General features: G+C 38.7%; 1 protein-coding gene across 4 annotated transcripts; it reads right to left on the minus strand.

Moving 5' to 3' along the window:
* Positions 1-607: 607 nt before the first annotated feature.
* Positions 608-20,664, minus strand: LOC6573159. Of its 4 annotated transcripts, none has more exons than XM_001999214.4 (10): positions 20,278-20,664; positions 13,222-14,839; positions 11,733-11,966; positions 11,343-11,596; positions 7,554-7,738; positions 7,147-7,419; positions 6,678-6,879; positions 3,661-3,771; positions 3,421-3,599; positions 608-901 (listed from the first exon to the last, which is right to left on the minus strand). In XM_001999214.4, the coding sequence occupies exons 2-10, from the start codon at positions 13,862-13,864 to the stop codon at positions 760-762; spliced, it is 2,223 nt and encodes a 740-aa protein (XP_001999250.2). In that variant the 5' UTR covers positions 13,865-14,839; positions 20,278-20,664; the 3' UTR covers positions 608-759. The 4 variants fall into 4 exon arrangements, with proteins under 4 accessions (XP_001999250.2, XP_043863353.1, XP_043863354.1 ...); XM_044007418.1 differs by having other exon boundaries at positions 13,210-14,839; XM_044007419.1 differs by lacking the exon at positions 7,147-7,419 and having other exon boundaries at positions 610-901; positions 13,210-14,839.
* Positions 20,665-27,461: the final 6,797 nt, after the last annotated feature.

The following is a 27,461-nucleotide window of genomic DNA, read 5'->3' on the forward strand; positions in this document are numbered from 1 at the left end:
GGGACTATATTTATGTGTATGTGTATGTGTGTGTGTATGTGACAGTAAAAGTCCATTTGATTAATAGGCAAGCGAAGGTTTGTTTGTTTGTTTGATTCTCTCCATGAGCTGTGGGAAAAATAATATACGTAATCATTGGCCCATTTGTTTTTATTGAAACAACACACCATGACAATTAAAATGCAGCCAGATATACAGATTGTAATTGATTTTTCGTATCTTTGTATTTTAATTTGTTTCTGTTTTCCTTTGAACAAAATGTAAACAACAATAATTCGATGTACTACAGAGCTGGAGGCGATTTCTCTTTTTAAGGCTCGATTGTCTTTTAATTAATGCAAATCCTGATTTCATTTCAGTTGTTGTAAATGACACAACAGTTATGCCCGCTGAATCGCAAAATGTTTCACAATAATAAATTATGTAAACTTGGTAAATTTGAAGTAAAAATTGCAACAAAATCAGAATGAATATTAATTAATTGAGGACGGTCGACTTAAGTTAAACACACACACACACAGGCTTATGTAGACATTCAATAAATACATAAATACATAAATAAATAAATATAAATATTAATATTAATATAAATATAATAAATAAATAAATAGATTAACAATTAATTTATGCTTAAATTGTTTAAGTAATTCGCATATTCACAGTTCGATTTAACAAGGAAATGTTGACTCAAAATAATTGATTGCCGCTGCAAGTGGTGCAAGTGGTGCGAGTGGTGCAGCTGCAGGCAAAGTTGATTTATCACTTCGCTGGCATATTGCACTGTGGATAGAGGCTGAGGCAATCCTTTTGGTCCTGGCCGTCGCGCGCCGCTTGGATGAGTCGGTAGAAGCGACGCACTGCCTCATTCGCATGCGTCACGGGCTCCAGCTCGCTCGTCTCTCTGCGCCGCACAAAAGAGCCAAAAATAATTGAAAGGAAAATGGAAAATTGCGTTAATTCAATTAATTTGATAGAGCAGCTGCTCGACTACATGGCAAAACAGTCCGGAACTTGGCTAATTAACTTTGCCGCATTGAAAGTAAACTTTCGCTGGCTATGCCAAAGAAATTTCGCTTTCACTCATACTATGACCAAATCCCCGTACGTGTCCTCTGTGAGTGTGTGGGTGTGTAGGTGTGTGGGGGTGTGGCTGTGCGTGGCTATCTAACTAAGCCAACTTTGCCGTGCTCTGCTCGTCTTGCTCTCTGCCTCCCGGATATGCTGTGGGCCATTGTAGTTTTGGCTTTGCAGCTTTGCAACAATGCCAAACAACAGAGCACTGCAGGAGCTAATGGGTTTCTCTTCGCCACTGAGTTTCGAATTCATATCCTGCCGAAAGGCAACTAAAATGCTACTTAAAGTGCCTGAAGTACGAGCGTGATGTGAGACGAGCTCACGCACACACACACAATGCTCGAAGGGGGTGGGAGGGAGTGAGGGAGGTGGGGCCGAGTCCTGATGTGAATGTCAGTTAATGTTGGCAAAGGAATTTATTTTGAATTTCATTAAAAATACTTTAAGAGACTTGCATTTCAATGTTAGCGGAAATTTAAATGCAAAATTTAATTCCTCTTCAGCAGAAATTTGTCTAAGTGTATGCACCTGAGCTGGGAGACTAAGAGCGAAACGGAATGCCAATACATTTTATTTATGGATTCAATGTCTTGGTTTAAGACGCTTTTTATTTAAATAGTTGAAAGTCTGTTGATTGTGCTATTTTGTTAGTCAGTTGGAAGCCTTAAAGCACTTGGCTATGCTCTGCTCCTTCGACTCCTGCTATCTCCTCTCAGAACAGGAGCGAAGCAATCGCTTTAACGGCTCTCAAAGGCTATTGCCATTTTAAAACTTATTCTCGTTGTTTCTCGACGTTGGCAGCTATTTTAATTAATTTTCTAGCGGCCCCCATTGTCTTGTCCCCACCGCCCCGACCCGCTGCCCACCGTGCTCCAACTTTACTCGCGGTTAGGATTTGTTTTCGTCTGAAATTCTGTTTTTGTTGTATTGTTATATGTTGCTTGAATCCCCGAATGCGTCTGATAAGATTATTGAACGCACTTGGGGCATTTAATTAATGATGTGGCATTAACATAAACGTTCATAAATCATACAATGCGCATTCGGCCAGCGCCCACGCGACGCGCCTGGTGGCATGCCACATTGTCGCCCCTGGCACAGGCCAAATTTGAGATTTGCTGTTAAGTGTCAACAAACTTATCAACAAAATTTTACGATCCAAATGCGCGCTCATTGTCTGAGCCATCTGCTGCGTGTAGACATTAATGTTTGTGCAAAACAAAGCCAACTAGAGAAGCCGCAAAAGCCACAGGAGCAGACCACCTAAGGCTGACTGATGTGTAGATACCCTGTACAGTTGATGTTGTCTGTAAAGTATCTGCAAGTTATTTCACAGAGCTTTAGCTAAGACAGGCTTACATATATTCGACTCGACACGAATAAACTTAAATACTGATAGAAGCTATAGATACTCCATATAAATCCGATGTTTTACAGATCCTAGACATTTTAGCATTGAATGGTATCAGCTTAGAAATTGATCGAATATGCATTTCAGATGGCTTACATCAAAAAGTTTTATATTCCAGCTCATGCCCTAATTTGAATACCCTGTATTATTTATTCAGCTTATGTAAATAGCCAAAGATGAATGCTTTGATAAACATTTAGACTAGCATGACTCGGCTGTTGATTGCATTGCAAGACTTAATGAGAAGCTATCAAAACATTCCTTGGGTAACGAAAAACTGAGTGTCATGCTGTTTACAGGGTATTTGAAAAATATGAATACATTTATCTGGCCTGTGGCACGCATGAGCGCTTTTCAGTTTGCAGTTGACCGCCGGCAGTCAATTATGAAAATGCGTCGCGTTGCGTGTGGGTAGGTGGTGGGTAGGTGGTGGGTAGGTGGGCTGGGTGGCTCGAGTGGGTGGCTCATGTTGACGCGCGCTTTGATGCCGCAACGTGGGCTTTCCACATGGCTGCCCAAGTGCAGTGCGCAGTTTGCAGTGCTCGCAGCTTGCAGCACGCTTAGCAGAAGAGATGAGAAGACAGAGCAGAAGATGAAGCGTGCTGTGACAAATGTTGCACGCTTGTTGTATGGGAGCAGACGGCGCGGGGCAGGGGATGCGAGCGCTTTCTTTGTGCACGCCCATTGATTGAAAAGTTTTTCGTCTAAAGTTTTCACCTCGGGGTAGAGCGAACACATTTGTAAAACTTGGCAAACCCATGAATGACATTTTGACTGGTCGACATTACAATTTGTTGCGCGCGACTCAAACTATTAGAGCACAAAATCCCATTTATAACACTTGACGCTTTAATAGAGCTGACAGCATTGCAGCCAGCTAAGCCAAGTTGAATGCCCAAACTGACATCTGCTCTAATTGAACCCTCTATACGCACCGACTGAGCTCCGCGGATATGAAATTACTGTGCGGGCTATATGTGGCCGGGTCCTTGTACATGCTGCATACGACGCGTTCCTTGCACAGATCGCTCTTGATGCCCATTTGCTCGATGATTTTGTCGATCTTTAGCAGTATGGGACTGTAGAATGGATCGTAGTTCAGCGGGTACAGTGGCTGCAAAAAATAAATTGAAAGTTTCAACTCGTTCGACTGCTGCATATGTCCACTATCAAACCTGTCCATCCTGCACGAAAGGCTGATGCTCCAGAATTTGTTGCTGCTGCTGTATCAGTCGCTTCTCAGCCTGAATGCGTATGGCCTCCTTCAGCTGGGCAGCCAGTTCGGGCTGTAAACGAGACGAAAGGTGGGTCAGAAAGATAGTTTTGTAATAAAAGAGATGTTAAAAATAATCATATGTTAGCTATATAAAATAATTAGAAATTGTAGAGCGAAACTCGAAATTGCCTTCTCTGATATTTAGGAATGGCAGAGAGAATCTTGAAAAAGTATGATTGGTGATCAGCTTATGAACTATTAGTAGCAAACACTTATAATTTATTTTACAAACTTTTCGCAGCTAATGAACTCTAATATAAGCTGACATGCAGAGAAAACCTTGAAAAAGTAGAATTCTGCTCAGCCTATATATAGAGATATTAAATTCATCCCACAGACAAAAACTATAAATTAAAATTTAATAATAATAAAAATTTTATGTATGGTAATTAACCGCGGAGAGAAACTTGAACAGCTCTCTTTGCTGACAAGCTTATATAGCTAGTGTATCATGTCTAGTATTAACAGCTAAAGGCCGTCATTTACTTTAAAAAGTTTCGTTAGCTTAAAAATAAATTTAAAATAATATATGAAAATACACATGCAGAGAGAAACTTGAGAAGCCTAAATGCATATTTTACAGCAAATGTAAGTACACAAATGTTAAATACGAGCCATGTCTCTCAGCATTTAATGTCTTTTAGTCATGAATGTCAAAAATCTGACGCTCAACTTAACTAAAGCTTCAGACAGCATAAGTACAGGGTGTATCCCCGTAGTACTAAATACACTGCAAGTTGCATTTAATAACATGGCCGGGAGCATAACTCAATTAGCGCTCCACGAACTGGACGGTCGGGTATTTGCAAAAGAGTTGGCATACTTTCCCAACGCACTGTCGCCAACAGTTGGTTGCACTGTTGCCCCGTGGAGTGTTTTCTGTTGGCCTTTCGAAATGTGCACTCATTTCATTAGGCCGCAGCGGCGCTGGATTTTGCAATTTAGCTCGATGCTGGGCCCTGTTAGAGTGCAATTTAATTATGGCCAAGTTAACTGGGCCCGGTGTGGCCCGCATGAAGACACTTGAAAGTGAAAACTGTCGGTGACCCAGTGCAGCTAAGCTAAATATGTGCACAGCACTTGAGCGTCGCACGACAATGCAATTTGCAAAGAGACACTAAACAAGGTCAGCCCGAACGCTAGAGCCTCAGAGACAAGGCACAATGTAAACCTTTGCAACAGAGAAAAACTATCCACACCTTAGAGCCAAAGTGAGCAAAATTGTCAATAAACACTTGAAGCCCATGCGGCAGTCTAGACGTCGCACTTGTTCAGAAGTGAAACTGCAGTCGCTTGATTGATTATGTTGTCCCACGGCTGTACGACCCCGTCCCCTCTGCCAACCCAGCCAGCCCACTAATCAGACAGCTCGACTGCTGTGAAAGGAAAGCCATCTCTCAATCATCTTCAGCGCTGGCACAGTAATTATGCATTTTAAGCCTGACATCAATATATGTATACCCGACACTAGAGCCCAGGGTACTAACTATAAGGAATTAAGGGACTTGCAAACAAAAGCTATAAATAGACTTTGTAAGTTGAGTACAGTATGAGCAAATTATTAATTAGATACGCTGTCAGTCCGAATATCTTTAATTCCTTAAGCTATGACGTTTGAAATGTGTGACATAAATGAATGTATGAATAGTTAAAGCGTATTTATCAGCTTATAAATAAAGCATTATTGTCTAATTCTCTTTACTATGTATATTAGTTTGAGTATATTTGCATTATTTTGTACTTTTACTTGATATTATATACCCTATGAATATGATTAGTAAAAGCTATATACAGTTATGTCTACCAATGCTAATTAAAGTATTATATTATACTACATTTTGAATAAACTAAATACTTTCTAAGTACTGTGTAATTTTTTGCAATTTATTCAATTTGTATCCCATATATCCTACTCAGCAATTAACGCCTCCGCCCAAACGACTCCGATGTCACCACGTCATTAGATGCCTGGAGCCCTTCACCCAACAAAACTCTCCCATATCCTCGAGTACACACTCTATTAACACCAATGACACTACCAGCCACATCCCTCAAATCGTCACTAATCACCTACTCAAAGTAGAAATCATGAACTCCTTAACTGCGAGAACATGAACACGAACACGCTTTAGGGCATGTAAATAAGTCTTGCTAACGTTGTTCACGTAGTCTGGTTTATGCATTATAAATTTGAATTTCTTCGTACTATATGCGTAAGACTATCCAAAGCTAATGTTTTCACTTTCATGAATGAAAATTTTCATATGAAGTATATGTATAATAGTTACATAAATAATAAATATTCTGCGCATACTAACGTTTTTATCACATGTATAATAATTATAATCTTTAAATATAGTTTGACAAGTCGAAGGTCCCAGTAGCCACGGCTTAAATTTAAGTTAGTTTAAATTCTACATAACCTTTAACCTTATAATAAAAAATATAAATAAAATATATCAAAAATTATTAAATATGTAGTTCTTCTATATATTACTATAAAATCACATCAAATATGCAGCTCAGCCAATTTCATAGCGTATCATCACCAACATATTCTGTATCGAAATACTATACCGTTCTCTATTATATTCTTTCTATAGTTATAACGTCTATATGCGTTATTTAATATAAGAACTTTGATGAAAAACCTGCTCACCTGTGCCCACTATTCACCTGAAGTTATACAAGATAAACCATCAGCTCATTAAAGATTAAATTATATGGATACCTATATCTGCATTTTCTAGAGTATCTCTGGTACGACTAACCAAACATCTATTGTATCTATTCCGTGCCATGTCGAATTGGCGTGTGGCATAGTTTATAGAACAATTTCCAACACACATATCTATCACAGTCAGCTTAGGATTTAATTAACTCTGCTGCCACATGCTGTGGCCAGGCACTGCTCACCGAAAGTTGTTGTTGTTGTTGCTGTTGTTGTTGTTGGTTATTGTTGCGTGCTGGCTCGTATTGAGCGGCAATTTGAGCAGCGGCTGTTAGGCTCGGTCCATGTCCGTGTCCTGGGCCCGGTCCTGGTCCAGGTCCAACTCCTGCTCCAGCGCCTGGCGCCGCGACATAAACCGGATTGTGCTGTGCAAACGCCGGCCTTGAGCTGCAAATGGCCGTCAAATATGGAAATGCGTGTGTAAATGCAAATTGTTTAACAATTTGTTATTGTTGTTTACATTGAAAGTTAATTTCAACAAATTTATATTTGCATTCGGCATGTATTAGTGTTTGTGTTTAGTGTTAACAATCGTTGGACATTATAGTGTTTATAGTACGATTAAGCAGGCTGTGCGTGTGTGAGTGGGTGCGTGCGTGGGTGCGTGCGTGGGTGCGTGCGTGTGGGTGTGTGCGTTACTTGGGCAGTTTATACCTTTGTTTGTCCAGATTGTGAAATTTGTTTAAACTGTGACTAGAGGCTTGTGCTTTTTGTTGAAAACTGATTTGTTGCTGTTGCTGGTTGTTCTGCCAACGTTGTTGCTGCTGCTGCTGTTGCTGTTGCTGTTGCGGCGATGGCTGCTTTGTGTATGGCTGCGTGGTGCCCAGACCCCAGGACTGCAGCTCATTTGCATCGTTGGCCGTGTGCGGCTTAAAGTAGTTCGCATTATCCCCCACTTGTGCATCACGTTTCATAGCGCTTATGTATCTGAGCGTGATGAACAGTGTGTCAAATGTGCGTGTAAGTGTGTGAGTTTGTGTGAGTGTGAGTGTGTTCAATTATTATAGACAGACATTTAACAAAGTTAAGACACACAAAGTACTTGTCTAGATCCAACTTACTCAGAGCCTAGTCCGGGTCCGCTGTTCTCCCAGGCGCCTTCGAAGTGCTCGTGCCCTGGTCCGGGGCCGTAGATCTCGTGGACAGGCGCGCCGTGCAGATACGCGGAGGGATGTCCCTTGGGCGGGTGCGTGTAAATGATTTCTGGCACACTATGATGCTCACCACTGTGCCAGGGCGGCACCACCTGCGGCAGACAGAAAGAGAGAGGGAGAGGGGCAGTGAGTAAGAGAGATGGGCATGAAATTAAAGTCAGGTCTTAAATTTTTCTAAAGCTCCCCTCATTACGTTACATTACAGTTATTTTGAGCAAATTTATACGGCATTTTTCGACGTTTTTTTCTGGTATTTCATTTCGGCTTGCCTTTGTGTTTTGGTTACTATTTATAGCCTCGCCCTCGAACAGATCCGCATTATTTTGGTTCGACGAGTGCTCGAGTTTGATTTCGGTCCAGTTCAATGACTTTTAAATTGCCGTAAACAACGAATCTGCGCCCGGTTGCCGAGAAATGTGGCCAAATAGCAGCCATTGCCAGACAGACAGAGCACGGCTCAATATCTTTTTCCATGAATTGAGTATTGTTGCTTTTCAATATCCTCGACACCCAAGTGACTCGATAGCTACCTCTGACACGGCTAAGCGCTTATGAGTATGGCTATAATGTCCAACAATTCAGTTTTCTTGTTTAGTACACGAGTCTGAGAAATTGTATGGAAATAATGTAATAATAATGAGCCCCCTTCTGGCTAGGCAAAAGGAAGTCTCGACTCAATCTAGATATTTCAAGTTCAAGCACCACAAATGCTATTCTATGGAATACCTTTTTAAGGATGTTTCACAAGACTTAATGAACCAAAACTCAGCTTCTACTTCTGGGAATGCTAATATTTAATTCTTCAGCTAAATTTAAGCGTCTCGCACTTCGGCATTGAATTTCTGTCTTTGACACACAATATCTTATTCAGTCTAATATATGTGTATATATGTATATGTATATTAATGGAGTATATGCTGTCATTACTCAAACTGCTTTAAGTAGCATCTGATGGCCCGGCGCTTGCCTCTTTCACCTGCTGGTTTACATATGCAGCTCGTTTTTGCCGCAATTTGTGTCAAATATTTCAGTTTTTAGTTGCCTCACGTGTGGCTCCTTAAAGGACGAAACTTTCGCCAGCTCCAGACACACAAAAAGAAAAAAAATAAAGAAAAAAGAAAAAGAGAAGAGACGAGCAAGTAAACCAGAGAACAGAGAAGAAAAAAATGGTGACAATTTTTGGCACATCTCCAGCAGATGACAGGCGCCTCGAATTACGCCAGACAAACTTGGAGCGCAAAAGTAAAGTTACAATATATATGAGCTCTGTAATACATTGAGGGGGACATAATTTAATTTATGAATACCAAGATTTGCGCCCTCTTGTGTACTGCGCGCTGGCTTAAAGTTGCCACAGCAAAGCTTAAGGAAATTGTTTACCTAGTTTAATTTACTCGGCACAGACAAAATGAAGTTGTGGTTAATTCAAAGATAAACTGTTTGAGGACTTAAATATGCCGTGAAAGCGTTGTAGAATCTAAGCTGAAATGCGGCCAGATAGTTTATTCAAATTTGTCTTTTAAAACAAGTAAGAACGTTGCAGTCGGGCGTTACCGACTGCGGAATACTCATTCACATCCCATCAACAATTTAGTAGTTAAGTTTCGCTCTAATACTGTAGAATATACAGGTTTTTCCGATTTGCCACGCCCCAACTGGGCGTAGACACCTCATTTTTGGTCAGTTTTTAGAAAGAGATAACGGTACCCTAACTGCAAAGTTTGAATGCTTACCCTCAAAAAATGTGAAAATTACAGGGTATTTTTCGATATGCCACGCCCCTAGAGGCGAAAAATTATTTTTGGGGAATCGATAGAGGAGGCTACCAGTAACTCAACTATCCAAATTTGAAGCTTCTAGCTATTATACATTAGGAGATATAAACTTTTGCGGTTTGCCACGCCCCCTGTGGGCATACATATATCCGATAAAACTTTTTGGTCTTGGGTGATCAGTCCGAGTATATATACAAAATTTGAGGTCTCTGCCATCAATAGTGTCCAAAATATAGGAGAATTTAAAAAATCACTATATCTTCAGGTCCGATTTGCCACGCCCCTAATGGGCGTTAACTTATAATTTATCTTCAGACTTTATAGAATCATACCATTAGCTGACGTGCAAAATTTCAGCGTTCTAGGTTTACAAATTTAGGAGATACAGTTTTATCCGATTTGCCACGCCCCCAATGGGCGTAGATATATCCGCCATAGCTCGTGATCTTGGGTGGTCAACGCGGACCTACATACCAAATTTCAGCTTTCTAACTCTTCAACAAACATGATTTCTGGTATATCGGAAAATGCATTTTCCGATTTGCCACGCCCCTAGTGGGCGGATCGGGAAAATTTTAACACTTTATAAATCGGAGATATACACGAGTATGTGTTCCAAATTTCAAGTCTCTAGCTTCAATAGCGCCGAAATAGATTGCGTTCATACGGACAGACGGACAGACGGACAGACGGACGGACGGACGGACGGACAGACGGACGGACAGCAAGACGGACATTGCACAAAACCAATATACTGATTCACTTTCGTGAATGAGTATAAAAACTTGAGCTGCCAAAAAATATTTGAAAAATGAAATATTCTAAATATTCCATGGGAAAATCCACAGAGAAAACTCCATTTCAATTGACTAAGTCTAGGCCAGGCTAGGCCATGTGTTAGATTAGCAGAGTAAAAACGAAATGCATTTACAGTGCTTTAGCTTAGCATCGGGGTAAAGTCGCATTATCATTTCATAAATTGGAAAATTTTCTGCTCAAGTTGCATGCCAATCAGAATTAGACAGAGTCTGCCATGCTGGAGACCAGTTTGAGCCATTAAAACAGAATTCGCAGACTGTCGAAGTTTGCTTAGCCAAAGTTATGACTCGTTTTGGCTCATCAAAACGCGAAGACGCACAAATGGGCAGTTCATAAAGGCGAAAGCAACTGCTGAATCCAAATTGAACCCAGACGGGTTCAAAAAACGCAGCGTAGCCATGTTTATCCTAAAGACGCATGTGAAATGTGTGCCAATGGTTCATCCAATTATCTAGGCTTATTCTCATATATTTGCATGTGTGTTTGTGTGTGTGTGTGGGTGCGGGTGTGTGTATATGGGGTGTCGATGTGTTCAAATGTCTGCCAGTGAGTGGAACGCTAATCCTTGTCAGTGACAAACATTCATTTGAGCTGTGAATGAAAAACAGGATTTCATTTGATGAAATGTCAAGCAGTTATCTCTTTGGCATTAGCGATGAGCGTGTGTGTATGTACGTGTGTGTCTGAGTGTGGCACATCTTTAAGTTAAAAGCAGCACGTGTTCGAGTTTTCTTGGCGTTTTTGCTAGCCCAAATTCAATTAGATAAATTTCAGCATCCACGCATTAGACATTGAAGTCTGTCATGTATTTGTTTAATTGCCTTTGAAGAGCGATTCGTGAGCGTTTTCTTATTAATGAAATCAAGAAGAATAACGAAAAAAAAGTGGGCGTGTTAGGCATAATAAATAAGCTAAATGAGATAGAAATCCAAAAAAGAAATTGTGTTATTTTTTCGAGATTTCAATGAAATTCCACACAAAGCCGAAGACAAAAGAAACAAAATTTAGGAATAATAAGAAATTAAAGATTGAGTGAGAGACAAAGAGAGAGAGAGAGAGAGAGAGAGAGAGAGATTAACTTACTTCTCTTTCGTGTACTTACCGTATGATGATGATTGATCAGATGATGATGATGATGATATTTGGTGCCATGATAGGGCTGTTGATAATACGAGCAGAGCTTGAAGAGATGCGACAGCGCGGGGAAGAGGAAGAGCAGGAACTTGAGCAGCAGCTTTTTGGCAGCCCCCACGCCAATCACAATGGGCAGCAGCCAGAACAACTTGATCTTTATGATCTTGATGATCAGCACCAAGGCAATGAACGACAGCAGCAGTTTGTTGCGCAGAAATTTGTCTACGGAAACGAAAGTTGCACTTGATGAATAAATTTTAATTTCATTTGTTTTGCTTCTTTTTTTTTCCTCAACTGGATGCACACTTTCTGCAGCCGTCCAGTTTGGCCAGTTTTGAGCTGCAGTTGTGTTACTTACTGATCTTCTTCTTGATCATGGCACCAGCCAGTCGGGCCTTGACCAGCTGCTTGGGTATTAGCTCCAGTTTGGCAATGATTCCGTTGCCTTCGATGGAGCGCGGCGAGATGCGAAATGTGGCTCCATTGAAAACGATCTCGGGCAGATCTAGCTCCATATCGTGTGTCATTGCGAATTTGATTGTTTTGCCATAGAGCGCATTGGAGACTTCCTCGATGGGGGTTTCCGGACTGGCTGCAGGAAAGCAAGAAATATGAAAGAGGAAAGTGTGTTGAGTGAAAATCGAAACGAACTACATTTAACTGACAGTTCTATGCTAATGAAAGTTGAAATGGAAGTTGAAACAGGTATACGAAATACCGGAGCTTGCATAACACTTAATGCACGTTTATTGATATTGCATTAGCCAAAGAAATCAGAAATCCGAAATCAGAAAACAGAAAACTGAATACCGAATACCGAAGACAACGAAATCAGCTGCTGCGAGCCGTGACTCACATTGAATGCGACTCGCATTTCTTGCCACTCAAACTCAAACTACGTAAAAATCAAATCAAAATGCGCCAAGTGAAAGTTGTGAGTGTGAACGTGCCAAGAAAAATGGTAAACAAAACTCAGCCAAAGAATCGAATGCCGTACGAGATGTGAAAACGTTTCACAAACACCACAAAAAAGCCAATGAAGAAGAGAAGAGGAGAAAAAAATACCCAACTCAATGAAAGCGAAATGAGCCAAGGGCTCTTACATAATAGACTCATAGATGCTCTAATGTTAGAGCATTCAATTAATTAGGAATTGCGAGCAATGAGCTAAGCCTCCAATTGTTAGTATTACAAGAGCTATTGAATTAAGATGGAACATATGTATGTCCATTGCAATATTTTTGAATTAGGTAGCCATGGAAACTATAGACTCGTAGTCTTCATTTCTATGATATTGACTGACTAATAGACACGTAATAATTGGCACGTGTAGAAATGTCTTGTCTCATACGATATCAATATTTGTGGGTATGAGTACGGTATATTAAGGCTGAGAAAAATATATCGACAGACAAAGCATGTTTATAATTGATCAGATTTTGAGCTTAATGAAAGTTATTAAAATAAATTTTTAGCTGAAAATGTAAAGAGAATGATTTCAGCGCAGTTTGCAGTCTGAGAATAGATTGAGAGATTGATATAATAATATAAAATATATTATTCAGGAGTAACTTCCTTTCATTTCCCATCAACATTTCTCATTTTCTTTACTGTAGAAGCAATGAATATAAAATATCATACACCTGTCTCATATGTGTCATCTAGATTACATAGAGGCTAGCTAGTCCCAGTTTCTCTCGAGTCTCAACTCCTACAGTTTACCTACATGGCAACAAAGTTTACTAAATACTAATAAACTCTTTTTACGGTACAAACAAGCATATGTTTGTATATGGATGTGTATGTGTTAGCATTTGTGCTTAGTGGAAAGTTACCTAAACTCTTACCGGAACGCGCCTCGTTGGTGGCCTCCTCCTGCTCCGCATCGTACTGCACCTTATTCCTGTAGAACTTCAGGCGCTGCGTTATATTTACATCCTGTATGTCCAGGGCGCTATTCAAATAGCTGTACACGTTCTTCTGGAAGCAGGACATATCCGGCTTCAGGTAGCATTCGCGTATGAGTCCATCCCAGAGCTCATTTCCGCTGGAAAACCTGCGCGCAATGCGCAGCAGCAGCGAATCGTTGCCATTGGGAAGCTTCCTGGTGGTGGGCGCTCGAGTGGCATTCACAATGGGCCGCCTATCCTCAGTGGTCAGGGCACTTGGTGTGAATGTTGATGCTGCTGCAGTCGGTGCAGCTGCAGATTCTGGAGGTGTTCCTGTTGCTGTTGTTGTGGCTGTCTCTGTGGTGACATCAGGTGTTAAAGGTGTCGTGGACAGTCCGCTTTCATTCGCCTTCGCAACGCTGAGGCAGAGGAGCGCGGAGGAGAGCAGCAAGAGCCAATGCAGCCAGTTGCTGCACTTATTGGCCATGTTTGAGTGATTTCTAATGCGATGCTTTGGTGTTGATTTTGTTGTTGAGGATGTGCACGGGCTCTCTCCCGTTGGCCAATTACGGTGTCTGCTGCTAAGTGCAGACTCTTGCATTTTCAATTTCAAACAATTTACACCTGGAGCCACAGCAGTCGGCGCTGTCCGGGACTATTTATCTAGACCCGATTGAGCTGCGGCACACTAACTGGGCCAAGGGGCAGCTCAATTACAGCCAAACAATCGGCGATTGTTGTCGCTTTTGTTGCCTCGCACAAAAACCGATTAGCACGCAAACACAATTTCAGCAATTGCTGTGGCTTTTTTTCGTATTGTAAAATATATTATTGATTTTCACAAATTTTTTTGGCAGTGCGTAGCGCGCGCAGCTTGGCTTTCTTTTCTTTTTTTTTTTTTATTTTTTACTCTTCGTTGGTATTTTGGTCGCGTTGTTTACAAATTCGCTGCAGCATTTAGCACATTTTCTATTTGAGTAAACAGACAGACGGACATTCGAAATGCCAACGGACAGCTTAACACTGTTGCCAACTTGTTGTTAGCTGCAATTACTTCATCTGTGCGCGAAACACGCCCACGGAGTAACGGTTGCTTCTTCAATTTATATCAACGGCGTGCGCATGCTTACGCGTCTGACCGACTACTGACTCGGTCGCTCTCAATGCCAGTCAAGATCACGGCGAGGCCAAGCTGCCGGCTAGCTGTCTCTCTATGCTTAGCGCGCGCTCTCTCACACACTCTCTCAGCTTTCGTTAAGTTTGCGCGCTTCGTTCAGTTTGTGCATTGCACTGACTGCGTCGGCTAGTTTCTGCCGCTGCTGCCTCTTCGGTCGCACGCGGAATTATCCAGTTGAAATTCTTCCGCAGCGCTAACTGTAGTGGCTGCTCTTCGCTGTCGATAACTTCGCTGTTGTTGTTGTTGTTGTTGAGGTTGCTGTTGGCTGAAAGTTGTTTGTGCTTTGTTTACGTTTTCCAGTTAGTTGTGATTGTTTTAAGAGCAGTTTGTCTGCTTATTATATCTTGCTAGCTGCGCTTTTCACGGCTATTTCAGATTCGCCTGGAACGAGTTTTTCTCCTGCAAAGGCAAAAGAGTTTTGTAAGCGGTTTGACTTTTCGTATACGATATGCATCGTTTTCAATTATAGGCCACTATGTCAGGGTTGCTTCGTATCAATTTACATAGCTAACGGAAATTGTGATGGAATTGTGTGCTATAATCAAATATGGAAAACAAAATCATCAAATGGAATTTCAATTAAGTTAGAAGAAGTCATTTAAGTAGACTTCATTTAAATAAGAAATAAATAAAGATTCTAGTTTGTTATTATGTTAATTGTTTTTAGGAATTATAATAGCGAATACCGTATAGGTATAGAATGTGAAATTTCCAAATACATATGAATTAAATTTTATCTCAAATAATATTATATATTATGATATATCTTATATGAATTTTATGACGACTTTTCTGCTTCAGGAAAAAAATTATCATGGTGTATACTTAATATACAAATACTTGATATGTAAATACCAAAACACTCAAATATAATTCAACTTTAAGACAAGACAAGAGTAATTGAACTTTTGCCGAGGGCACAGATGCCACGCCCTTCTTCATATATTATTGATATAGCCAACGCCTAATGTCATACTGTAATCTACCGAATGTGGCCTAATTACGCACCAGCTAATGTCCTCTGCGTACCCAGTCGTGAGCACACGAGCACAGACAATCACAGATTTACATACATACATACGTAAACTGAGCTGGCTTGATGTAACAGACTGGGCCATTTATAGCGTCTAGTATAAGAAAATCAATTAGATTAAATTACGAACACAGCTGCAGCTGCAGGGGCTTATTATGAGCAATACGAATTATGAATGTGTTTTTTAATGAGCTCGCTTGTTGTGTGGCTGCGGCTGCGGCTGAGACTGCGGCTGCGGCTGCGGCTGCGGCTGAGACTGCGACTGCGACTACGGGTCGAATGAGCAATGCGCGTTATCAGCGTCATATGCTCTAAGCGGCAGCTGTGATTGCGTTTATGTCTTTTCATATTAAATACACATATTCTTTACAAGCGACCGTGTTGCCTTATGCAATCAAATGCGAAATGGCCATAAAGCATTTCAAACAAAACTGTCATCAAAATAATGGCCAGCAAAACAAGTTTTGGCAACGAACAGAACTCAAGTTAGGTGTTACGTATGATAGGGTCTGTTGCATGATTTGTAGTTTCCAGTTCGTTTTGGGCTAGCGGCTAACGGTCGGCGCTCTTAGCCGAGAGCGGTCACAGTTCAGAGTTCAAGAGATAACTAGAACATTGCGTGAGTTTTCGCTCTTAGCAATTAAAACGTACACAAAATTTTCTGTGTTTGGTTATATAATAGCCGACATGTTAGTTCAGCTGGACTATTAATTGATGTTGGCTATTATGCTTTCACTGGATGAAGCTGATTACTCTGGCATAATGATTTCATTACATCTTTCTTAATGACACTTGGCTGGAAAAGTGGCCAAAATGCTGTGTGGCATATTTATAATTCGGTAACAAGCTTTCGCTGTCACAGACAACGTTTTCAGTCAGAGATTTTATTGCATTTTTATGTGACAATTTTGTATTAAGGTATTTTTCTCTTTTTTTGTCGAGCAGACGATGGTACAACACAAATGTGAAGTAGATGCGGGTATCTGGTTAGCAGATACCCCGTTTTCAGCATAGTCTTACTGTTACGTATTGCGAATAACAAATCTAGTTCGCTATTAGGCAACGAGTCAGCTCTACGCTGTTACCAGTGTCATGGTAGACGTGGTAATATAATTTTTAAATTACAAAATTCTCTCGATAATTCCTTACAATAAGTAACCCAAAACAAGAATTTATTAAAAAGGGAAAACAGGGAGAAAGGTAATGGACGAAGCAGAGAAGGACTAAAGACAGATTGAGAGAGAGAGAGAGAGAGAGAGAGAGAGAGAGAGAGAGACAGGCAAAAATGGAGAGAATGAGAATAATATTCAAGGAGAGAGATGTAGAGGCAGAGATATTAATTTAGGCAAAAAGTATGGTAGAGAGTAACAGAGAGAGATAGAAAGTGGATAAGAAGAGAAGTATATGTATATGTGAGAGAGAAGGACAGAGAGGGAATATATACAAATATAAAGAAAGCCAGCAGCAAAAATAAAGAGAAAGAGTGTGTGTGGAGAGAGAGAGAGAGAGAGAGAGAGAGAGAGAGAGAGAGAGAGAGAGAGAGAGAGAAATTACCATACCTTCATAAAATTAAAATACAGAAGGACTAGCATATAGAGAAGGAGTGGGAGAGGAGAAGAGAGCTCGAATAGCTGCGTAATCGATTACCTGATTAACATAGTTATTGAGTGATTGTCTGACTGACTAATCAACGGATTGAGTTACAAGCAACCTAAGCACTGATTGTACTCGATGATTGTCCCATAAATTTAATTAACTCAAGTGTGCATTCCACATCCAACAAATATATTTAGTATTACATATATGTAAATCACAGTCCACTTCACCAATTTCCTGTTTGAACAGGGTATACCAGCAAGAGAAGCAGGGAAAGAATTTGCATGTCGGTGCCATGTCAGGCTGACTTAACTAGTTGTATTGCTTTGTTGCATAAATACTCTCGTAAATTATAAAATTCCTTTTAAATTATGTTTTGCATCATCTTGTAATCGTGTTGAATCAAAACTGTGCATTAAGTATTGGCTTAAACACTTGCCAACTTTCAGTTTTAGCGCTTGTATCTAATAGATACTTAATTTCACTTTGTGCGTGTATCTTTCGGTCTGTCTTCAGTCCGTATCTCTCTTTGTCTGTCTGGCTGTCTTTCTATTTATCTTTTTCTCTAGTTTTGTTTTTTTTGTTTGTTTGTTTTTTTTTTTTTTTTTTTTTTTTTTTTTTTTTTGTGCCTGTGGCAATTTGTAAGCCGATCGCGTCTAGCGTGCAAATATTTTTATAAACTGTAACTTAGTCATTTTTTTCTTAGTTAAGAGAAATCTAGCTGGGCCAAAGCAAATTCACTTTCGTTGCGGTTAACCAACTCGACTTACTAATGGCTTATTAAGCCACAAATAGATTGGCTTAATTTTTACGAGCGCGTTTTTATGTGCAGGCGAGTGCAACGCATTTAATGCTATTCCTCAACTTAATTTGATTGTGTTTTTTTGTTTGTTTCTTTTTTATTTTTATATATATATATATTTTTTTTTTTTTTGTGATAAGTGAAGCTGAACGGCCAAAACGTGTTGATAAACCGACCATAAAAACCATCAGGCGACACAATTCGCACATTCCCAATGTTAATCGAATGCGGTAAATCGTTTCTTGGCATTGAAGCCTATACAGAGAGAAGGCTGGAGAGAGAGGGAGAGATAAGAGAGAATATTTTATTGAAGTCTATTAACTACGCACAATAAACATCCCTATTTTTTTTTAATATAGTCAGTAGGGAAATTGAATTTTTTATGAAATATTTTTAATATAAATATCTCTTTATTGGAATTGAGCGCAAACTCATCAAATAGCCGTAGGCAAAATAGCAATCGAAAGTCTTTGGCAATTAATATTGATAATTAATAATCCCAAATATCACTTTAAATGTACTCCATGCTTCGCAAACAAAAAAGTTTTTACTTTATAATAAATATAAAAAATAAACTGAAACATTTATTAAAATATATGAAAATTATATAAAACATATGGTAAATTGTTAAATATGATTAAAAAAAACAAGAAATATTTTCTATCAATTAATCATCAAAGAACGCTGTTCATTTGCCGAGTCATCACTGTAAAACGCATTAAAAATGCGCTAACCTAAATAATTCTAGGTTTTTTTTTTAAAAGATTTTTATCGCTTGTCTCAAAAACTTAGCTCGATAGCCTGTATATATTATGCAAATAAATTTTCCGTTATTTTGCAATTGGCAAGCGAAGACAGACGACTTCTGATTGGTGAATATAAAATATACTTGAATATATAGAACTGATGCATAATATATTTGCTATATTTTCATATAACAACATTATTATGCGAAATCATATCAAAGCAGAGAGTAACGGCATTTTCTATGGGTTCTGGGTAGAAAAAGTCTAAGAGTGAAAAGAAAGCTCGGCCAGCTCTAGTATATATGTATGAGTAGAGTGAAGTATATACTTTTATATTTCCTCTCCATCCGACAGTATTCGAGTATATATGACTGGAGTGGAGTATATATTTTTATATTTCCTCTCCATCAGACAGTTCAACCGACGACTGTCTGTATCAGGGAAATGGTTTATTAAGGGAAGTACATATAGAACCTGATTTTATTTGCTCGTCGTTTAGGTTGGGCAGCACATTTCATTTAATGGAGAGTTTTCACAAATCAATATCATATTTTATTGTTTGTCTAGTATGTTTTAAGAACTTTTATATAATGAAAATTTCATAAACAGCTTCTCTGAGAAATACATAGGTGATGAATACTCCTCTTTCTAATAAACTTAAGCTAAAGATGTTATGGAGTCCAGAGTGTTTTCCTGTAAGGCAGAGTACTTTCCAGAAGACTTTAGGTTGAGAAGCAGGGAAAGAATTTGACAGCAGCTCAAGCTATTACAAGCTATACATTCGAATTATATGCAGACATTTCATATACATAAAGTAAAATAAAATCTATATATACATATGTATCTAGTATTAGAATAAACTGTTATTCGTAACTAACATTTGGCATGACAAGTGAAATGTTTCTTTTCGACATTTGTCGCATTTAATAGCGAGATCTATGCAAATAGTTAATGGTGTTTAACAACAAAATACTGAATGGCACGCCAGCTGTTTATGGCCGGGCTAATTGCTAGAATAATGCGCACGCTTGGCTATAAAGTTATTGTTATTGTTATTGTTGTCGTTGTTGTTGTTGTTGGTAGGTATTAGAGCATTACGGCGATGCTCATCTAGCATGCGCTAATAACTCATGCGAGCGTAGACGAAGAAAACAAAAAATATTCTAGCTGCCAGAACTTTGGTTAAGTCTCTTTGTGTAGTCACATGCGGCATGTTGCATGCCACATGCCACAGGCCACATGCCGCATGCTCTTTTACTGGCAATACACAAAAATTTCACTTTTACATGCGCAACGCTCGTAATTCGCGCAGGAGAAATGCAGCGACAAAACACACAAAAAAAAAAAAAAAAAAAATAAATAAAATAAAACACATAAAGCTGGAGAACAGGTTTTATGGCTGCTGAGGCTGGGGCAGAGGCTGAGGGTGGGGCTGAGGCTGAGGCTGAGGCTGTGACTTGCTGTGTGCTGATTGCCAGGCGGAAAAGGCCACGTTTATGGGAGGCAACCGGACATCAGCCTTGGCCCCGGGAGGCAGCTGTGTGTGTGTTTTTTTTGTTTTTCTTGGCTAGTCATGCAGCTTGCTGCAATTCAAAACTGGGTCAAATATTTGCATATACGGCCAATACCTGGCTATGATGTGCGCTTGGTTTTTACTTACAGCTGGTCGTAGCAATTCCATTCATTTATTTCAATTAAAATCACACAAATGCGCAGGCGCGCACACATATATACACCTGTATATACACACACTTTGATCAATTAACGCATATTCTGCTCTTGCGTGACATCTAATTAGCATATATTGTTATTGTTGTTGTAGTTACTTTCGCTTGTTTGTACAGCAAACAGAAACAAATTTCACGAATTTTATATTAAGAATTAATCTTGTCAAATTACTCGCGCCGACGTCTTTCACTTTTACAGTTGTTGTCGGCTCTTTGGGTTTGGCATTATTATTATTTTGTTGTTGTTTTGTTTTAACTCGTGTTTGCTGCTATTGTTTCACCTGCAACACGCGTGGAGGCGTTGTTTGTCGATAAACTGTTGAGCACCAACTGAAGTGAGAGGCCAGCCGCATCGAACCAAGCTCCAACTGCAGAGATGTGGCCAACATTGGGTGCCAGCGAAATGGGCTTAGTAACAAAACCCATAAAGAGAGAGCGCCCATTTTATAAAAGCCTAAAAGTATGCTGCAGCATTGTCATTTTTTTTTTTTTTTTTTTTTTTTTTTTATTTGTTAAAGCCATACGATGTTTTTCATTTTTGTAAAGCAAGAATTTTTAACAAATGGGCGCTTAGAAAGACTTTTATGGGAGGCTGTCCAAAAACCACATTAAAATTATATTGTGTAATTGAAGAGCTTCATTCGTTGATTAATAATCATAAATTAATTTAGAGGTGACAAAGCTAATGACCCAATAGATTTTAAATAAAATGTTGTTGTTTCCACTTTTTTTTTTTTATTTATTTATTTTTTATATTATTTAAACAGGCTTTTTACTACCTAATTTATATATTTATGAATAAATAATTTAATAATTTAGCTAGGAGTAGTAGAAGTAGGAGCGGGGGTTGTGAACTTGTTGGCCTTATTTCTAATCCAGTTCCTGATGGAAAAATGCTTTCTACCCTTTGTGGTTGCATTTTTGTTGTAGACCGCCGTGGCATTTTGTTTGTTCCAGAAGTTGGCAATCTTCAGTAGTTGGTCGATGTTGACTACTTCAGTTGTATCCGTGGGGTCTATTGCGGCCTTCACGACGTGATTGTGGGGTGTATATGGATAGGGCGGATACATGGGCTGCGGATAGTACAACGGCTGGCTGTAGGGGCACTGCGAATATGGCATGGCATATGGCATTGGAGCCGGTGCTGCATACGTCATGGGAGCGGGTGCTGCATATGGCATAGGTGCGGGTGCTGCATAGTACGGCATAAGACCGGCTACTGGTTGGGGATGATAAGCGTGAGCGGCGGAGTTTCTGATGTGCGCCTGTGGGGTTTTCTTGGTGGGACGAGTCTCTGGCTCGATTTCATTGGCTATTTCAAGTTGCCTTGTTAGTTCTTCCTCCACATCGTCGATGGTCAAAGGCGATTCATCTGATTCATCATCCGATTTTTCATCTTCTTCTGAAATTATATCCAATGGCAAGCCATCACCTTCTTCCGTGCCGATCACATTCTTTTCACTGGCTGTCACCACAGATCCTTGAATTACTGAGCACATCCATGCTGCGCAAAGCACTAGGAATATCACTGAGAGAAAACAGTAGGTAAATATATAGTAATATATCCATCAGCACTCACCCACACTAAAACTCTGCACCAAAGCCACGATCCCCTTCATAACTCAACATAAACAAATCGCCCTAGCGACTACTTATAAACAAATCGCCTCAGCAACAATCATCCCATCGTCCACATATACAAACGAATCGCACTCCAACGCATTAAACCCTTCCCGTGGGAACTGCATACGCAGCATATTTGGGAGTCGCCGATCAGGCCACTCACTTCGCCAAAATCACGCCACCATCGATACATATTTCTAGCTATATAAGACAAACAAATTATCAATCAGTAGCTCAGTTTTAATTCAGCTCTAAGACCGCTTGTACTCTGTTATAAGTTATTAAGAATAAATTTTTTTTATTTCAACAATAACGTCGGTCTTATTATTGGCGCAGCCGGTAGGATTGGTTTGGTGAATAATTAAGATCATCATTCTAATCCGCTAAAGTACTACGTGACCTCTCGCGTGTGCATGCAGACTTCTTGTTTAAAAATAGACCCGCTGGACTATTTCGAAGTTCTGCGTAGTGGAAATCAACCACTACATAACATTTGTGTCCGGGACTTACATATCTCTCGATCCCAAAAAGTCATAAGTGTTATATAAAAAAAATTTTACAACCCGTTCAACTATAAACGATTAATCCAACTAAGTGAAATAATCGAGTGAATGAACAATTCAATCACAATTAAATGCCAACTGTGTGCAAGTTAAAAGTGAATTAACAAAACCAAAAACTGTTCAACTAATAACGATTGATCCAATTAAGCGAAACAATCAAAAGAACAGAAACCCACTCACAATTTCGTGCCAACTGTGTGTAACCTAATAGTGAGCTAACTATTTAAAAAAAAAAAACTCTCAAACAAACAAGTGCTTAAGAACCAATTAAACGGCTCCACCATGACTCTGGAATTGTCGGAGACCCACCTCAATCAGGCCCTAACTCTTCTAAGGCAGGTGCCTATATTCGACGGTGACACCAACGGATTAAGTGCTTTCATCAGACGTATCGACTATATAATGCAACTATATCCAACAAAGGACGTCCGCCAGCATAGCCTAATGCATGGAACCATCGAGATGCTACTAACTGGAGCAGCACAACGAGTGTCCCAACTCACACAAGCCACAGGTTGGACTAGTCTTCGATCCGCCCTGATCAGTGAGTTCAAAACTCACACACCTTGCGAGGAACTTCTACGACGTTTGTACAACACCAATTTCAACGGAAGCCTTCGTAAGTTTATCGAAGAATTAGAACATAAGACATTCATAATTGTAAACAAGTTAACATTAGAAGGCGACCCCGCCAATGCTACACTCTATATAAATGCAATGAATAATACAGTAAAAGAAGTTATTACTAGAAAGTTACCAGATAGGCTCTATATGACTTTAGCGAAGTTTGATATTTCAACAGTGTCTAATTTAAAACAAGTAGCCCAAAGAGAAGGCTTATATGAAAATAGTTTCGCAGATAAACCCAAGTACTCTTCGAAGTCAACTGATTCTCAAACTTATTCTAAACAAAACCAAACTCAAAGTAATTATAAACCAACACAAAATCAAACGAATTACAAACAAAATAATTATCAATCCATTTCAACAGGACAGAATAATCCTACTAACCAACAACTTTATACTGAGTTCCGTAGCAAATTAAATCACGAAACGCAACAAAATCCTCTAAACTATCAACAGACCACTCAAACTCAAAGTCCTTTCCCTAACCAACCAACTAAACGAATTAGAGAAAGCAACAGCGGACAGACTAAAATGGATTGGTCAGAAAATTTTCATCAATCTGCCTCGGATCAAACCAGACCGATAACACCAATCGAACAAACCCCTACATCAGACTCATCTTAAATGATACACCCCTTAAATGCATAATAGACACAGGTTCTTCCATAAACCTTATTAACAAAAACTTTTTCAATTTCCCAGAAACTAAAGAACATCTAAAAGTTCAAACCATTAAAGGTATAATAGAACTCAATAAAAGCGTCTCATTCGCAAGCAGCAAACTCTGCCCCACTATACAAAAATTCTATTGTCACAATTTTTCAGACAGTTACGATATACTATTAGGTAGAAATTACCTCTCGGCATCCAAAGCCATCATTAATTATGCAGAAGATAACATAACCATAGGGAACTACACTTTCAAATTCAAATATAATAAAGAAATTTCCAATGAAACCCCTTACCCTCCAACAGAATTCGAGTACGACTTATTTTCGTACGAAATAAATAATAATATTGAAGAAAAATACGAATACAGACTGGACCATCTAAATCCAGAAGAAACAAATAAATTAAAAAAAATACTTCACGACTATAGTGACATTCAGTACAGAAAAGGTGAAAATTTGACCTTTACTAGTACAATCAAACATAAAATAATAACCAAACATGAGGACCCCATCTATAAATACCCTTATAGACACCCTCAAATTCTTGACCAAGAAGTCAACAAGCAAATTAACGAAATGTTAGAACAGGGAATCATTAGAAAATCTAATTCACCCTATTGTTCACCCATATGGATCGTACCTAAAAAAGAGGACGCTTCCAAAGAAAAAAATATCGATTAGTCATTGACTATCGTGGACTTAATGAAATCACAATAGATGATAAATACCCAATACCCATCATGGATGAAATCCTTGATAAACTTGGCAAATGCCAATATTTTACCACTATCGATCTAGCAAAGGGCTTCCATCAAATTCAAATGGACCCTCAATCAATCGCAAAAACTGCATTCTCAACAAAACAAGGGCATTACGAATTCACCCGTATGCCTTTCGGGTTAAAAAACGCCCCTGCAACCTTTCAAAGATGTATGAATAACCTTTTAGAAGACTTAATCTTCAAAGACTGTCTAGTTTATCTCGACGACATAATCATATTCTCAACTTCACTAGATGAACACTTAGCTTCCATAAAAAAGGTATTTGACAGATTACGCAAAGCAAATTTAAAACTCCAATTAGACAAATGCGAATTTCTAAAAAAGGAAACACAATTCTTAGGACATATAATAACAACAGAAGGAATCAAACCTAATCCCGATAAAGTAGCAGCTATAGTAAATTTTCCAATTCCCAAGACACCAAAAGAAATTAAATCTTTCCTAGGTCTTTGCGGATTTTACCGCAAGTTTATTCCAAATTTTGCCAAAATAGCAAAACCACTCACTCTAGGATTGAAAAAGGAATCCAAAATTGATATAACTAACCAAGAATTCATCTCAGCTTTCGAGAAAATGAAAGTACTTATAACAAATGACCCAATACTAATCTATCCAGATTTCAATAAAACTTTCTCTCTAACCACAGACGCAAGTAATGTGGCTATAGGAGCAGTCCTCTCACAGGACCACAAAGCAATCTGTTTCGCAAGTAGAACTTTAAATGATCACGAACTCAATTATTCAGCAATAGAAAAAGAACTATTAGCCATCGTATGGGCTACCAAATATTTCAGACCATATCTCTTCGGTCGAAAATTCCAAATCCTTAGCGATCATAAACCACTAGTATGGCTACACAATATTAAAGAACCAAACATGAAATTACAAAGATGGAAGATTAAATTAAACGAATACGACTATACTATTAAATATCTACCAGGAAAGGAAAACCACGTAGCAGATGCCCTCTCTAGAATCAAACTAGAAGAAAATCTTTTAGGAGAAGAAATTAACAGTTCCAGAGCAACCACTCCCCGAAACTCATGCACCATTAGAAACCATACCACAATTGTACCCTATATTTTCCGCCTGAGGACAGGCTAATCTCTTTAGGATGGGGAAGTAATATATCCATCAGCACTCACCCACACTAAAACTCTGCACCAAAGCCACGATCCCCTTCATAACTCAACATAAACAAATCGCCCTAGCGACTACTTATAAACAAATCGCCAATCATCCCATCGTCCACATATACAAACGAATCGCACTCCAACGCATTAAACCCTTCCCGTGGGAACTGCATACGCAGCATATTTGGGAGTCACCGATCAGGCCACTCACTTCGCCAAAATCACGCCACCATCGATACATATTTCTAGCTATATAAGACAAACAAATTATCAATCAGTAGCTCAGTTTTAATTCAGCTCTAAGACCGCTTGTACTCTGTTATAAGTTATTAAGAATAAATTTTTTTTATTTCAACAATAACGTCGGTCTTATTATTATATATATATAACGTAGTCTAGGGACTATTATATTTTGTTACCACTACAACTAGTCTTCATTGTGCTGCAAAAGATCTGTGGAACAACTGATGCCCAGATGGAGCTTCCTCTGCCTTTTTATGACAAAACTGATTCGTGTTTTAAATTGGGTTAGCAGTGGAATTAAAAACTTTGGAAATTCGCTAATTTACGGGCTGGAGACCACTTTCGATTTGCTAATTAATATCGCAGACCTTTATTAATAAAATTTTCACACAATATTCTAAATTAAAGAAGTGATATAAATAATATTGTATATAATAATAATAATAATAATAATATTGTATATAATATTAATAATAATAACAATAATATTGATATAATAATAATAATTTTGCTATGTTTATTTAATTTGACTTACATTTAAATTTTTATACCCTGAACCCATTGACAATGGGAAATCAGGGTCGATTTGGCCCTGTCTGTCTGTTCGTATGTTCGAACGCGTCAATTTCAGAAGATATTAGAGCTAGAGACTTAAATTTTTTTTAATCCCCAAAAATCGATAACTTATTCCATTTTTGATCGATTAAAAACCGTATCGAAAATAAGTTATTTAATTATATCTCCTATACCTTAAGAGCTAAGGTCTCCAAAATTTAATTTAGGCGCATTTTTTACAATTTCGATTTTTTACATTCAAATTTAATGAGGCCATCAAGTAAGTGTGATGGATGTCATCAGGGTATGTTGGTTTTGTGAAAAGTATGTAGCAGGCAGAAGGAATCATCGCAGACCCCATAAAGTATATATATTCTTGATCAGGGCGCCGAGCTGACTCGATATAGTCCTGTCCGTCTGTCCGTCCGTATGAGCAAACTGATCTCAGAAGTTATAAGAGCTAGAGAAATTTGAAATTTGGCATGCATACTCGTGTATACCGTAGTACAAGTTTATCATATTTTTCGATAACTCATCCGATAGCTTTTTTGTCGAGAATAATCGACAAATTTATGTCGTTTTAAGCATAATTTTAATACTATTAGACCTAGAGACTTCAGATTTACTGTGGTTATACAATTTCAAACCTTGCAAAATTAAGCGGGATTGACACGAGCAAACTGGTATGTGAGAAAATAGTTTCTCAGCTCTGCAGAGCCATGTATTTTAACCATCACGATGCATCGTTAGTTATAATAAAGAAACCTCTATTATTTATTTTATTTATTTATTTATTTATTTTTTTATATATCAATTGTAAATAAATAAAAATAAAAATGAATAAGATACATAAAAATATGAAACTTAATGCAACACAATATTAATCAAAAAAAACATTTTAGAACAATTTCCATTTATAA

This window comes from Drosophila mojavensis, unplaced genomic scaffold, assembly GCF_018153725.1.
Source record: "Drosophila mojavensis isolate 15081-1352.22 unplaced genomic scaffold, ASM1815372v1 contig_16, whole genome shotgun sequence".
Lineage (NCBI taxonomy): Eukaryota > Metazoa > Arthropoda > Insecta > Diptera > Drosophilidae > Drosophila > Drosophila mojavensis.